This window comes from Xenopus laevis, chromosome 5S, assembly GCF_017654675.1.
Source record: "Xenopus laevis strain J_2021 chromosome 5S, Xenopus_laevis_v10.1, whole genome shotgun sequence".
In the NCBI taxonomy this organism is placed as follows: Eukaryota; Metazoa; Chordata; class Amphibia; order Anura; family Pipidae; genus Xenopus; species Xenopus laevis.
Genome location: NC_054380.1, coordinates 44346627 through 44361897, shown reverse-complemented (window position 1 = coordinate 44361897; position 15271 = coordinate 44346627). Strand labels below are relative to the sequence as shown.

The window sequence follows — 15271 nt, the reverse complement described above, 5'->3', positions numbered from 1 at the left end:
GCAGGGTCTACCAAGTGGCTTAAAGGAGTTCCTGTGTATAACACCATATTTTGGATAAAAGGGAGGAACCACAAAAAGTTGTTGTATAACATATGGAAACACTTAAAATGAGGGTATGTAAAATGGAGGCTTCACTGTATGTATCTAGTTGTAACTAAAACTCTAGAGGGAATAACATTCTACAAACATCTGGCTAGTAATTTTGTTAAGAAAGTAGAAAATACCAAATATTGTCCTGGCAAACAAGGCGTTTGTGTCACTAATAGAACAGTTACTACTCAATATATTTATAGAAAAGCTGTTGTTGGGTTTGTGTGGAAACCAAAATGTGAGTAATTTATGTAATATGTTTTCTTCCTTGCACCCCCCCTGGAAAATTAACAGGATAGGCACAGCAGCTCTCCTTTATGACTTCTGTGCTAGCAGCCAAACTGCTAACTGACTGTACAGTACAGTGCTGCTTTAATAAAAGGGTATAATAGGCATCTGTCCAGGTCCCATCACCATTTTATTTGCAATAACATTTCTGTCTATTCTTAACAACAGAAAATGCACACACAAGGCACAAAATGGACAGATCCAATAAATATAATTTATTTTAACGAGTTCTTTATTTAGGATTATACAAGGATTATACAATTGTATATTTGCATGATGGTTAGAGGGCAATTAATAATAAGAAAAACACTTTAGGACTCAAAAAAAAACAGGTATGGGACCTGTTATGCAGAATTCTTGGAACCTGGGGTTTTCTGGATAACAGATCTTTCCGTAATTTGGATCTTCATACCTTAAGTCTTCTAGAAAATCATTTAAACATTAAATAAACCCAATAGGTTGCTTTTGCTTCCAATAAGGATTAATTCATTAATTATATCTTAGTTTGGATCATGTACAAGGTACTGTTTTTTATTACAGAGAAAGGGAAGTAATTAAAAAAAAAATATTATTTTGTTATAATGGAGTCTATGGGAGATAAACTTTCCGTAATTCGGAACTTTCTGGATAACAGATCCCATACCTGTACTGTAACAAGTCAGTTGGAGTAAGATCTGCTATGCCCCAACCATGGGATCTTTGCTCCTGGCCTACCATTGACTTAAATCTGTTCTGTCAGTGTATATAGTGTATATATCAAGAAAAACATTTAATTTGAAAAAAAATGTTTATTCCAGCCACCTGCGCCGACACCTCCTCAAAAAGAAACTGAAGAGGAAAGACAATTTCGAACTTTGTTTGAGCAAATTTCTGGACAAGTAAGTACAAAACAATGTAGCTAAAATGTCAAAACAAATAAAGCAGATACCAAATTGTTATGCAGAATATGACAATCAGCAAATGAAAGCTTGATAAAAGGCCACATGGCCTGAAACGTCGCGGGGGATGCCCACAAGAGCACAAATAAAGGCTTTTTAAACCACATCCAAATCGATGGTGCTGTTCATTTTCTACATTACATGGTCTGTCAATGGAAAGTGGTCGTTGCAGAACGTGCACCATCAAGGCAAGATACTAAGAATCGGTGTGCTGACTAAATTTGTTCTCCAATCAGCAAATGAAATGCAGGGTTTTCAAACACTATGAGACCACTACATTTTAATACTTTAAAATCTGGAGCTGCCTCCTCTGTACTGGCCTCTCCTACAGCAGAAAGGATACACACAAGCTGTTGTGTTGACTACTTGCTGTCTAGCTTTTATACACGCAGGTTTTATACCCTTCTCCATACCATACCCATAACCAGGAAGTCACGAGGCAGTCTCTTTTGCCATTCTACTTATAAGCTAATCAATATATCAGGATACAGACAGGGATACGTGTACTTAAATCTTAGTTAAAAAGTATTTAGACATTTTAAAACAATGGCGAGGCCTCCTTTACTAGGTGTAGCTAGCTAACCCTTTAAGTGCCAGCAGAATTTCACATTTTGGTTACGCGAAAAGCCAGCCGTTTTTTAAACGTTTTGTGCTCTCTCACTTTAGGGGGAATTTACTGATGGGAAACCTATAGTTTACCTAGGAAAACTATACATTTTTTTTCGGGAGAAACTGAGCTTTCTAAAAATAACATACAAAAGGTATTGAGCAGTGCAATTAGCGAATACGCTATTCGCAATGGCAATAAAACAGATTTTTCTTTTAGGCAAAAAAACAGTCGATGCGATAAAAAAAGTGTATGTGTGTGTGTTCAATTAGCAAATTGCGTGTTGTGTACATGTGCAAGCATGTGTGAGTGCTGTGAATGTATGTGACCCCCCCTGTATGAGTGTGTGTGTGTAAGTGTGTAAGTGTGAATGTAAGTGTATATTGCTAAAATAAGTGTGTGTTTGTGTGTGTTTCTGTTTGTGTGGAGGGGGGAGCACTAACCTGGGGTTGGCAGGGTCCAGATCGTCCATCAGGGCTGGAGGAAGAGAAGGCACCATCTTGATCGTTGGATCCGGTAGGTTAGCGGAGCTACGCAGCCAGAAAGTGCAGGCAGCAGTAGAACCAGGCCGGATTTGTGGAAAGGCCACCTAGGCTCAGGCCTAGGGCGGCAGGATTTTATGGGGGCGACATACTGCCCAACCACACCCACATTGGTTCAAAAACACTGGGGATGCGCTGAAGTATTTGCACGAATAAAGTGGAGGGGACAGGGGCGACGAAGGGCAGTGGGCCTAAGGGTGCCTACTACGTAAATCTCGCCCCGAGCAGAACACGTCCATTGCATGTGTCTGCTGCTGCCTTTGGGGTCCCTAGGTGATCGTATCTCAGGGGCCACTTGTTCCCCACCTAGTCTTGTTGCCTAGGGGCTGGGGAACAAGAAGGAATGGAGCAAGCAGCTTTAAAAGACGCTCCTCCATTCCCAAACCCTTTAATGCTGCAGAATCTACGTTCTGTGGCATTTCAAGTGATTTTTCCACAGAACGTAGATTCTACGTTCTTCGGCACTTAATGGACATGTGAAAACATTGGATTCAATGTTGTTTGGGCAGGGTTCTCTTTACCTATTTTATCAGTTGTAACTTTGTATTGGTTATTGGTTGTTTTTGTATATAAATCTGTATGTTTACTGTATACACCCATTTATGATAAAGTGCTGCAATTTCTGGTTCAAAATTATTACGAGAACCCTATATCACTTAAACAAATATCAGGTCTACATCACAATGGTTTATATTCTAATAATCTGCCTGATTTACTTGTAGGACTTGGAGGTCTCAGCTGAGGAATTGCAATATGTTCTGAATTCTGTTCTTCGGAGGAGTAAGTGGAACATTTTTCATGTGACTGGGGGTTTCATTTCAGTCATTGTGCAAAAGCCTAATCTGTTATATGTATAAAAGTTTTAAACATAAACCTAACCAACATATTCCGCAGCCCTGTACATGCGTTAGGGGTCATTTATCTTATGTATCTGTTATTGTTTTTATTTTAGTATGTAACCTGTATGTTTAATGTATACACCCATTTATTGTACTGTGCTGCAACATATACATGCATGCATTATAAACATGTACAAGGGTAGAGGGCACTCCATTTTGAAGCAGAGATGGCAAAAATTAATTCAAATGCAGGCAGTGGGCAAATAAGCACATTGCGTTTTTTGCACTTTGCACTGTGCACTGCACTTAGTAAATTACCTCCATTATATTCATCCCAAAAATTCTCTCCTGAATGTGTGCAGGTTTACTAAACCTATCCTAAGTTATCCAGACAGACGCTTCCTATTGAATCAATGGCAACATAAGATAGAAGACTAAAGAACATTAGTCCCTTTATTATCATCTTTTGCTTTTAACTTACATTATTATTCCAAAAATGTTACTTATTTAGTGGTAAGCCTGGTGACACTGACACTAGAGACGCCCCTTCTGTCTGGTCATGACTAGCACACTGACATCAATGTTCCCTCTATAAGCTGTGCGCTCACGTGCGTGAGCACAAAGAATGTTATGAGAGAACTCGAAATTTTGCATTTATTCTGGCCTGAGCACACAGTTTTTAAAAATGCACACACATGTTTAAATCCTTTAAGTTTACAAAGAATTTTTTGCGCACATAGCCGAGAAGGAATTAGAGGAAACATTGACCGACAACCTCCAATGTCAAACCATAACACAAAAGGCAATTTTAATTTTTATTGTCATTTTCTGCTCAGATTTTACTCCACTCAAAGGGGTTTTCACAGTATTTTTTACTTGTGGCTTATCGGTTGTGCAGTGGTAGACCCTTCTCTGGGTGGGCTCCCCCTTTCTGGAGCAAATCCCTTTTAAATTCTTAGGAATGAGAACCTATGTGGATTTTATATTCTGTTTCTTCAAAAAGAAAAATTGTGATACAAGGTGCCTTGAGAAGTAGGGCATTAATAAAAGTTAGAACAGAGTTAAAGGAGAACTAAACTTCCCAATGTACAACAGCCCCCCTCAACTACCCTCGATCTTCACCCTTTACCTCTCCCTCCCCACATAGTGTATTGCCTATATCAGCACTCCGATATGGAATCCTGAGCTCAAAAAGCAAAGCAGCGCAGCAGAGTACCTCTGGGCTATCTTCTGTACATTCATATACTCTTTGGATCTGTTCACCAACACAAAGCCTGTAGGAATATGCACAGTTGAAATGGATTCCTGACTAGCTCCAACAGTACATGCACCTGCAGGCTCCAGGAGAAGTAAAGGGGGCAGATCGAGGGCAGTTGAGGGGTTTTAAATTGGGGAGGTTTATTCCTCCTTTAATATGGGACCGTTTAACTGGTATAGATTAATGACAGATAAGCAGGAAATTCCAGGGATGCTGTAAATTATATTGGACTGACAGGGTTAGTGCCTCAGAAGAATCTGAACAATGTAAACAGTAAGTCGGGAGCTAATGCTCTTGTTTACCTATTGATTTATCAAGTTACCATTTTTTCCCCATGATTCGAGAAAAATGCAGCTAAAAAACATGCAGTATTTCTTGAAACCATGAATAGTCATGTTTTAATTAAAGATAACGACGGAAAAATTTTGTCAATTAAAGCTTGGCTAGTAAAAGCTGGCGAGGTACAACAGAAGTCAATGGGAATAGTCTCTAAAAACGTTATTTATTCTTCCCCATTTCTTTTCCGCATTGTAGCATTTAAGCATTGTAGTTTTTAGCCTCATTAAAATGAATGGAGCAGTGTGATGCTTGCTGGTGACTTTTTTTCTTAAATGAGCTAGCATTTATGAAAACAAGCTCAGTAAGGGTTTTTTTTTTTTTGCACTTTAATATTATTGTTCATTAAATTAGTAAATAGGCCTCTTAGACTTAGAAATTTACATCTGCCAGAAATAACCAGATAATCTGGGTTGTAAACAGCATAGGCATAGAGAGCAGAAGTTTTCCATGTGGCCTCAGCTTCCCACATCATTGTGCATCATTTTTTCACTGGTGTCTCTGTGCAAATACACATTTGTCACAAAATGCACTCTACGCATGCACATTCTGCACCACTGCACATGCACACATCTTAAGGGAACACAAAGAATTGTGAAAATGGAAGAAGCACTTTTAATATCTGGAGTTTAGAAGGATGGCTCAAAAAGCAGGTAACTCCCATTAGATTGTGGGGAGCTGACCAGTCAGAGAGAGGTTTGACCTGTTTAGTGCCCACTGTCTGTCTGTGCTATCCTCAGTCTGTCTGTGTTTGCACGCTGCATTGCTCTGACTATCAGCCTTATATTGTTTACACTTGTCACTTGTGTGGCTAGAACTGAAATGAGGGACTCTTATTTTAATCACAGAAAATTGTTCTTAGTAACTGACCAGATATCTAACAAGTTAGGAATCGTTTTAAGAATGCAGTTAGCAGGAATAAACTGATTGCATTTTATTTCCATTTTTCTTCAGCAAAAAATATTAAATTCAAGGAAATTAGCCTTCTGTCATGTAACAACATCATTTCTCTAATGGATGTATCCTTTTAAAAAATGATTTTAAAAATGTTATTGTTACTAGTACTACTTCAGGTAATTGTTCCTATTACAATGTTATTTAAATTATTTGTAACAATATTGATTTACATGTTGCAAACCTAAAACTGAAATAAATGTAATTTAATGAGATTAGACAACTTAAAATCGAATCTACTGTACATCTTGTACTGCAGATATACAGGATTGGCAGAGTCATTCAGAACCACGTACAGAATATTTTCAGCCTCAGTATCCAGACACCCAAAACAAAAGCTTAACTAAAGGGTAGGGTGCAAATGTTGTACATTGTGTTTTGGGGTTCTGTACTAGCCCAAAGCAGCCACAGCCTTTTAGCAGTAAAGATCTGTGCCTCCAAAGATTTCCCAGTTGCTCCCCATCTTCCCAGTTACTGAGCTTAGGGGCAGACCCAAAATATAATTACTACATGGCAGCACATAATCTAGTGCAACTAGCATCAGAGTGTAAAAATCAGCCTTGTAGCATCAATTTATATTACAGACCAACCTCATTTCCTGCTTGATAATTTGTGACAACCACTAAGCTTAGCTTCTCAACAGCTGTTCAGAGCTTACTGAGCATGTGAGTGTCGGAGACACTTTAGAAGATGGTGACCCCCAGTGGCAAGTTTGACGTCCTGGATCATTGCTGCTACTGAGAAGCTCAAACTTGAGGCTGGTGCAATAAGTTCAATATATAAAACATGGCATTTTTACATTCATTGTTATCCTTTAAATGACAGGTGTTCAGTTGAAATACTCACTGCCAAGTTCTAAACTGCCAATCTGCGCAAAGTGCCAATTAAAGCAGAAGGAAAGTCGTTTCACACTTGGGGGTGCCAAATGTTGGGCACCCCCAAGTGAATGTATTTACTTACTTGAAACCCCAGGCCGGTGCTCCTATCCTAATGGCCTGGGGTTATTCCAGTGAGCATCACAGAGCAATCCTCTCCCGCTTCTTCTTTCTTCTCCCGGCTGCGCATGAAAAGCCGAACTTTAAATAGTCAACTATTTCATTATACTGTGCATGTGTCTGCCCTGGTAAATTTGAAGAAAGAAGCAGGAAGAGGATCGCTCCATGGTGCTCGCTGGCCCAGGGTTTCAGATAAATAAATACATTCACTTGTGGGTGCCTAACATTTGGTACCCCCAAGTGTGAAACGACTTTCCTTCTACTTTAACTTAAAATTAACAATAAGCAGGAACTTCTAAAAGGCCCTGCTGTGACGTCACCAAAGGGGGCAGGGCACACTGATGCAAGTATATAAAAAGGCGTTTATCTGGACAGAAGTGGGGCACTAGAAGGTTGCCCTCATTGGCCCACGGCGGAAGTCAATCTGAACCCACCTGACCCATAGGCTCCGGGTTCACCCGCACATCACTACTCCATGACCCAAAACAGAGCTGTTTTTCAACTTGCAATGTTAGGCTTTTGTGCAGATTCTCTCTACTGTCTTTTGTGGCCTTTTCATTAATAACCGCAGTAAGTTTCTGCCATGTAGAGCTTGCACCATAATTCTGGGGCCTGAAGAACATAGAGACAAAGTATTGTGTACAAAGAGAACTAGAAACATACTTATGCTACCCTGATTCATCATGCTTTGTATTTTTGGCAGTTGCTAAATTGGTCTCAAAGTAGACACTGCATACACAATACAATACTGCAAAATAATATTGGGTCACACATTCCCAAATGTTCCTCCTATGCAGTGTGTGTGTGTGCTTTTGATACTGCATACCAGTACATATAAATTGTGGAGTGAAGGAAATATGTACACACATAGTTCAGCTTTGGTTTCAACCCGTTATCCTCTCTGCACATACAGTGCACACAAATGTTTTATATGCATGACTTACAAGAAATTGGTGGTTGTGCACGTTTATTTGAAAATAAAGCAATGAGTAGAGGAAAGAGATGTGTATCAACCTTAACCTAAGCAAACAGACTAGTGGCAATGGAAAACTTGGTTTTGATGAATTCAAGATCTTTTGGGACAAACTAAAGACCTGGATTGTAAGTAAAGAAATAAAAATAACTTCTCATTATGCATATACATATAAACACATATATATATATATATATATATATATATATATATATATATTTAAACCTCAATCTTACATCTCCTGAAGTTTTCCTACAATTTACATTGTTTTTTTGTGGCCCCACCTATATATTATGCATAATACATTTCCTTGATTTTACATTTTCCCTGATTTTACATGATTTTATTCTGGTCCTTTGAAAAATGTAAAATGGGAGTTCTACTGTTTTCAATATAAGTATGACTAAAATATTATGAGAGACATATTTATGGTTCTCTGCAGGTAAAAAATTATGCATGGTTGAATAATTATTAGTGAAAATACATTTTTGACTGTTTATATACAATTTCAATTACACTGAATCTATGACGAGAGAGAAATAATATACCTACACTTAGGGCCGTATTTATCAAAATTAAAATTTGCGTAATTTGTAGAGGTTTTTTCTACCATAAATTTCAAAAAGCACGAATGTTGCTTTATTTATTAAAGAATCCAAACATAAAAATTGCATATGAATAAAATCATGAAAAAAATACTATAAATAAGAATATGAATACCTTGAATTTTGCAGTTTACTCTGCTTATTTAGTGAGTTTACAATGCTTACAAAAATATGACAAAACTCGAAACTCGAGTTAGATAAATATTTAAAGATTTGCTAAGGATGGATCCCATTTACTTGTACAGGACTTCAGCAGCTATTTGACGCCAATGTTTTATATCAGCGTTTTATGTGCTTTCTAAAATATTGATATATTGTGTAACGGTGCAAGGACGCATTGCACAATTTCTGTATGTGTGTGTAAACAGATCATCTTCCCCATAGGTTGAGGGATAGCGATCATAATTCTGTTGATAGTGCTATAAAATGTAAATCTTATTTCAGAAGTAATCTGCATAGATCTCTTAAAGGGGTGGTTCACCTTCAAACAACTAGTTGTTTTCAGATAGATCACCAGAAATAATGACTTTTTCCGATAACCTTCTATTTTCTATGTGTGACCGTTTTTCTAATATTGAATATCAAGTGTCTTTTTTGACCTTCTGAAGCAGCTCTGGGAGGGTGGGTCGCTGACCCTGTAAACTGTTCTAAATGGATACATTTAGTTGATACATTTCTTATCTTTGTCCCTGCTGAGCAGACTCTCTGGGTTTCATTACAGGCAGCTTTTAGAATTGATACAATAGTTGCTAATACTCCAGAGATGCTGGTGAGAAATGTATCAACTAAATGTTGCAAAATTGTAAAAGTTCAGAGTCTGCACCTGAATTTCTGAGCTGACAGACTGAAACACCAGAGACAGGAACATTCGACTTTAATCTTAGATTTTGGAAAAACGGTAAAAAATAAATAATGGAAAGTAATTGAAAAAAGTATTTATTTCTGGGAAACAATCTAAAAACAACTGAATTGAAAAAAGTGTTTGGAAGGTGAACAACCCCTTTTACCCCTAAACAACAACATTTAGTTGATACATTTCTCAGCAGCATCTATGGAGTATTAGCAACTATTGTATCAATTTTAACAGCTGCCTGTAATGAAATTCAGGGATTCTGCTCAGCAGGGGCAAAGATAAGAAATGTAACAACTAAATGTGCCCCCCCCCAAGCTGCTTTAAAAGGTGACAATAACACATTACACTTGAATATTAGAAAAATGGTCACAAATAGAAAATAAAAATTAATTGGAAAAAGTCTTTATTTCTGGTGAAATATCTGAAAACAACTAGTTTTTTTGTCTGCACCCAAAATCACCCTATGTGCCATTACCCTTAAAGAGCATTTTAAGTAAAGAGAACTTGATCTCACTGTCTCCTGTGGGACAGTGTCTCTGATAATCAAAGTATAGAATCTCTAACATAAGATTCCCAGAAACAGATTTCTCTATCAAGCAGTAAAAGTGCAAAATACATTTTCAAACAGTAAAGCAAAAACATTTTTGCCAAAGGTACACAACTTTACTTACAGGCATGCTGTCATCTGAATAATATTGTGTAAAGTCATGCACCAGTGCTGCAGTGCAAACATCAGACAACACGTGTGGTTTAAAACCAAAACTAAAGAAGTTATTGTAGTGTTTGTAGCAGCAGCCTTCAGGGTCAAACTAGGGGCAGACAGAAGAGACACCTGTCTAAGGCGCAATGATAGGGGGCACTGGGCAGGTACCTGTTTAAAGGGTCCTGGCCCATGTTTGCAGCTCTCTCCTCCTTTATGTCACCCTCCTCTCTTTCGCTCTCCCTCTACTTCTCTCCTTTGCTATGCTCTATTCATAATGATTCAGTTAATAGTGCTGCTCCAGCAGAATTCTGCACCAAAATCTGTTTTTCGAAAGAGCAAACAGATTTTTTTATATTTCATTTTCAAATCTGACATGGAGCTAGACATATTGTCCCATATCATGCGACTTGTGCTCTAATAAAATTCAGTCACTCTTTACTGCTGCACTGCATGTTGGAGTGCCATAACCCACCCCCCCAAAACAGAACAGTGGGAAGGTAACCAGATAACCGCTCCCAGTGTCAGACTGGCCCACCGGGATACCAGGAAAAGTCCCGGTGGGCCCAGGTATCAGTGGGCCCTCATGCTTCTAAACATTTAGCCTAGTCATGGCCATTACCTATTTTTATGAGTACAAAGAGGCTAAATAGTTGGAAAAATAGAGTATAGTATGTAAAGAAAAGAGATGTAGAAGAATAGAAGTTGAGTGAGGATAGGAAGAAAAATAGTATTAAGAGTGGGCCCCTGGTCTAAGATTAATTGGTAGGCCCCTGTTCAAAGGTTTTTGGGTGGCCCCTGGTGTCCCAGTCCGACATTAACAGCTCGCTAATACAAGATACTAACTCCCTGGCAGATATAAGAACATCACGCTACAGAAAAAATTCCCACTGTGACTCCTTCAGTTACATTGAGTAGGACTAACAAAAGTTTGTCTGAAAGCAATTCCATCCTGTGCTAGCTCTTTCTGAAAGCACGACCATGCAAAAAGCTTTGTGTATGTGTGTGGGTCAAGATTTTACATTTATATTATATATTTATATTATAGCTATATTATATTAAATATATATTTTGTGTCCTCATAGCCTGCAATGACTTGAAGACGAATAACACATATATGCCATTCAAATTATATGCAACCATTTAATATTGTATTAATTATGAATATTTTGCTTCAGGGGATCTTCATGCAGTACGACATAGACAGGTCAGGCACTATGTCTTCATATGAACTCCGATTGGCGTTGAAATCTGCAGGTATAAAATTAGCTTTCTATTAACTTCAGTTAAATGAAAACATCTAATCAATAATTTCTTCAAATATTTTCTAGGGATAGCAGTATAAATATATACTACAAATAATATAAACATCTGGTCAAAGTTCCTTTACCAGTCAGTACTGTTAAGTCAATTATTTTTTATTACAATGATTATTTCTACTTTTTTAGTCTTATTAATAATCCGGCTGCTCTTTAAAGTTTTGATGGGAGAGAAGGATATAAAAGTTAAAATAAATCATATTGTCTTTGATCTATCAATAAAGTATTTTGTATGTGAACTCTATGGATAGCAATGTAATAACATGGACAGCAAGCTGCAGTAATGTTGTAGGATTGACGTTTTCAACAGATTGAATGGTCACCTAATTCTACAGTACCTACAGCTGGAAGGATGCGCATCCCTCAGGACTTCTTAGTTTTTTAGAAAAGATGCTAAACTAGTCAGCAGAACCTCACAGCTCACCTCTATATGACCAAGACAACTGCAGATAACATGGAGAAAAATGGAAGCCAAATTTTTCTTTTCAGCTTTTCACTTTTACTACAATGTTACTAAGTATTTGCCAATAGATTGATCGGGCTAATGCTGTTTGGAGACAGGAAAAATATGTTTTAAGAATAGGTTTTGATGAAAATCAAACCATTGTTCTTGTACCCTTCTTTTTAAGGTTTCCATCTCAATAATATTGTGTTGCAACTGATTGTCCTGAGATATGCAGATGATCGCTTCCAAATAGAATTTGATGACTTCCTTAACTGTTTGATTCGCCTGGAGAACTCTTGCAGTAAGCATGGATCATTTTCTCCCCCTTTTTAGCAAGAATTGCCACCAGTACACAATCCTTTTAGTATGCTTAGTAAAACATATTAGGCTGATCCTGTCTCTTTGTGTTAGACACTTCCCCCATAGGTCGAAAGCTCTTCAGCCTGCATGCCTGATTAGCAATGAATTGAGAGGCATGCTTCATGGTTGCACAGAAATGATCAAGTTTCCTGTATCTTGATACTGAGGGGCAGATTTATTAAGGTTCCGAATGGTAAATTCAAATTACATTTTTTTTTGGTTAAGACTCACAAGTTAGAATTTTAAATCACTAACTCAAATTTGAATTAGATTGTGAGATTTATCACACCTTGACCATGGAAACAGTTCTAATGTGAATACCTAAAACCTGCCAAGTTCATGTACAAGTCAATGGCAGAGGTCCGTTCAGCCGTTTAAAAATGATAATTGCCTTCCTGACATTCAAGTTTATTTTTTGGAGTGGTTTGTATTAGATCGACTATTAGACGTTTCAGTTTTTTTCAAAAATAACCTCCCATTCGAGTTGTGAGTACATTCGAATTTATTAGAGTTAAAAAAAACTTTTTTTGTGAGTCTTTTTACAATTTACATTAACATTTTCCATTATTAACTGCTGATTTAATGAATTTTGTACCAAAAGTGCCACCTGGTCAGTTCATGTAATTGACAGTCAGAGATATACATTCAGAAGGAAGACACAGAAGTGTTCGGATGTCGCCCTGCTTAGGAAAGAGATTGACATTGCAGATGTCCTTTCCTTTCTGACCAGAGCAACATCAGAACACTTCTCTGTTTTCCTTCTGAAGGTAAATCTCTATGACTGTACACAAAAGCACCCTGAGAAGTGTTACACATACATATTTTTTAGTTCTACTTATTCTTTAAAAAGGGTTATCCCAGCGACACATATCACACATTAAAGGGGTTGTTCACCTTTAAATTCACTTTTAGTATGATGTGGCGAGTGATATTCTGAGACAATTTGAAATTTGCTTCCATTTCTTATTATTTGTGATTTTTATGTTATTTAGCTTCTTATTGAGCAGTTCTCCAGTTTGCTGTTTTATCAATCTGCTTGCTAGGGTCCAAATTGCCATAACATCAATATACTGATTTGAATGAGAGACTGGAATCTGAATAGGAGAGGGCCTGAATAAAAAGAAGAGTAATAAAATGTAGCAATAATAATATAATTGTTACCTTACAGGGCATTTGTTTTTATATGGGGTCAGTGACCCCCATTTAAAAGCTGGAAAGAGTCAGAAGAAAAAGGCAAATAATTCAAAAACTATAATAAAGAAAAAATGAAGACCAATTGAAAAGTTGCTTAGAATTACCCATTCCACCACAAACTAAAAGTGAACCACCCCTTTAATACTCTTAGGGGCAGATTTATGAAAGGTCGAATTTCGAAGTTTTTTTATTCTTATAAATTTGAATGTACTCAATTCAATTTTAAGAAAAACTCAAACGTCTTAACATTCAAAGTCACTCTGCCAGTGACACATGAACTCGGCAGATTTTAGGTGGTGAATATTCATATTAGAACTGTTTCCAGGGTTGAGGGGTAACAAATCTCACATTTTAATTCAAATGCAAGTTGGTGGTTTTGACCAAAAGACATTTTTTTTAATTCTTATTTGAATTTTCCATTCGAACCTTAATAAATCTGCTAATTTGCTAAGAGAGATAAATAGTGAAACATTATTGTGATGTCTTAACATTGTTCTAATCTCTCGTTCTCTAGGGGTCTTTAAGCAGTTAAACCAAAGCAATACAACACAAGCAATCCAATTAAACCAAACTGAGGTAATACTATATAATAATAATAAATATGACTGTGTGATGCATCTAATCCTTTTGCTGCATAGAATGTCCTAGAATCAATACTTGTATAGCATAGCTTTACCTACCCATATAATACATTTATTGTAGCAAATTAACTTTTTTCCTGTTGAAAAAGATTAAAAGGATGATAAAGTCATCATATTTTATAAATTTATATCCAAATCTCAAGTGCAATATAAACCTACAGTTGTGCGCAAATCAGAATAAATTTAGGGTTTTTGATAGATCCCCCATTTCACACGAATATATGAATTGTACTATGTCCATCATTCAGTCTAGCACACAGCCTAACAATACTCCAGGAGGTGACGCCTTTACTAGTAAATCATCTTATTCCACTGTGACATTCTGTAAATAAGTCTCTGCTTACTCAGGCTTGATGTTATAAAATGCTTTTATTTGAATTTTTCTTTTCTGTTACAGTTTATTGCCCTGACAATGAATATTTAAAGAAGCCATCCATCAAGCAAAATCATGGATACTAACCATATATATCTGTATCTCTGTTAGTCCTTTAGTGTTTAGTTTTAATTGTTTATTAATGAAAGCAGCTTTGTTTAAAGAGGCACTACATTTAAAGTATCTTCAAAAATTTCCTAGTAGATAGAAGCACTGGAGGTCTTTATGAGATATATACGGGCCCCAATCTGCCTTTTTTTTTTTACTTCTTTGCATGGCATCTGGATTTTACCTGTCCAACACTCTTGGTGAAAATTTTTATAATAAATTGTATACAGGTAACTTTCAATGATTTGTATAATTGTACATTTATTAATATGGTATCAATCTTCATTTGCAGATAGCCACTGGGATTAGATTGTTGCTGGGGTTACACATTTAACCAAAGGTAATACATTTGGAAGAACTTATTGATCATACAATATGTAAAAGCTAGTAGCCTGTGTATGCAGCAATTAGCCAGTCACACTCACCAGGGCCCTCTCTGATTTATTAAATCAGTCAATTTCTTAGTATTTTATTTTAACAAAGCAAGAAAAAAAACCCAAAAGGCAGAAAACACTGTATAGAAAGAAAAGACAAAACGGAAGGAAAGATGAGAAAAATTATTAGGTTTCTAATATTTTTCCTAACCAGAAGATCATCAGAGCAGCCCTCTTTCATTCTCCCAACAACTTCAACTACTTCGGTCCTCCATTTTTAGGAACCCGTACCCGACCCATACCCACAACCAGCTAAGTGCTGTCATTGTAAACCGGAAGTGGCGTCATCGGAAGTAGGCATGCTCGTAAAAAAGGAGTAAAACAGGAAGTACTGTCAATGTGAACTTGAAGTGACATCATCGGAAATAGGTGTGATCAGAAAAAAAGAAGTAAAAATCGCATCTATACCCGCACCCGGA

The 15271-nt window shown here is 37.0% G+C and overlaps 1 protein-coding gene across 1 annotated transcript in view; it reads left to right on the top strand.

Annotated features, from left to right (window-relative positions):
- capn9.S (calpain 9 S homeolog) overlaps positions 1-14659 on the top strand; it is a 47081-nt gene extending 32422 nt beyond the window's left edge. The window contains exons 13-20 of the mRNA XM_018265272.2: positions 1176-1256; positions 3188-3245; positions 5853-5917; positions 7880-7948; positions 11157-11235; positions 11927-12043; positions 13811-13872; positions 14335-14659. Of these exons, the coding sequence (XP_018120761.1) occupies positions 1176-1256; positions 3188-3245; positions 5853-5917; positions 7880-7948; positions 11157-11235; positions 11927-12043; positions 13811-13872; positions 14335-14361 (558 nt within the window). The 3' untranslated portion in view covers positions 14362-14659. The remainder of the gene's footprint in view (positions 1-1175; positions 1257-3187; positions 3246-5852; positions 5918-7879; positions 7949-11156; positions 11236-11926; positions 12044-13810; positions 13873-14334) is intronic.
- Positions 14660-15271: the final 612 nt, after the last annotated feature.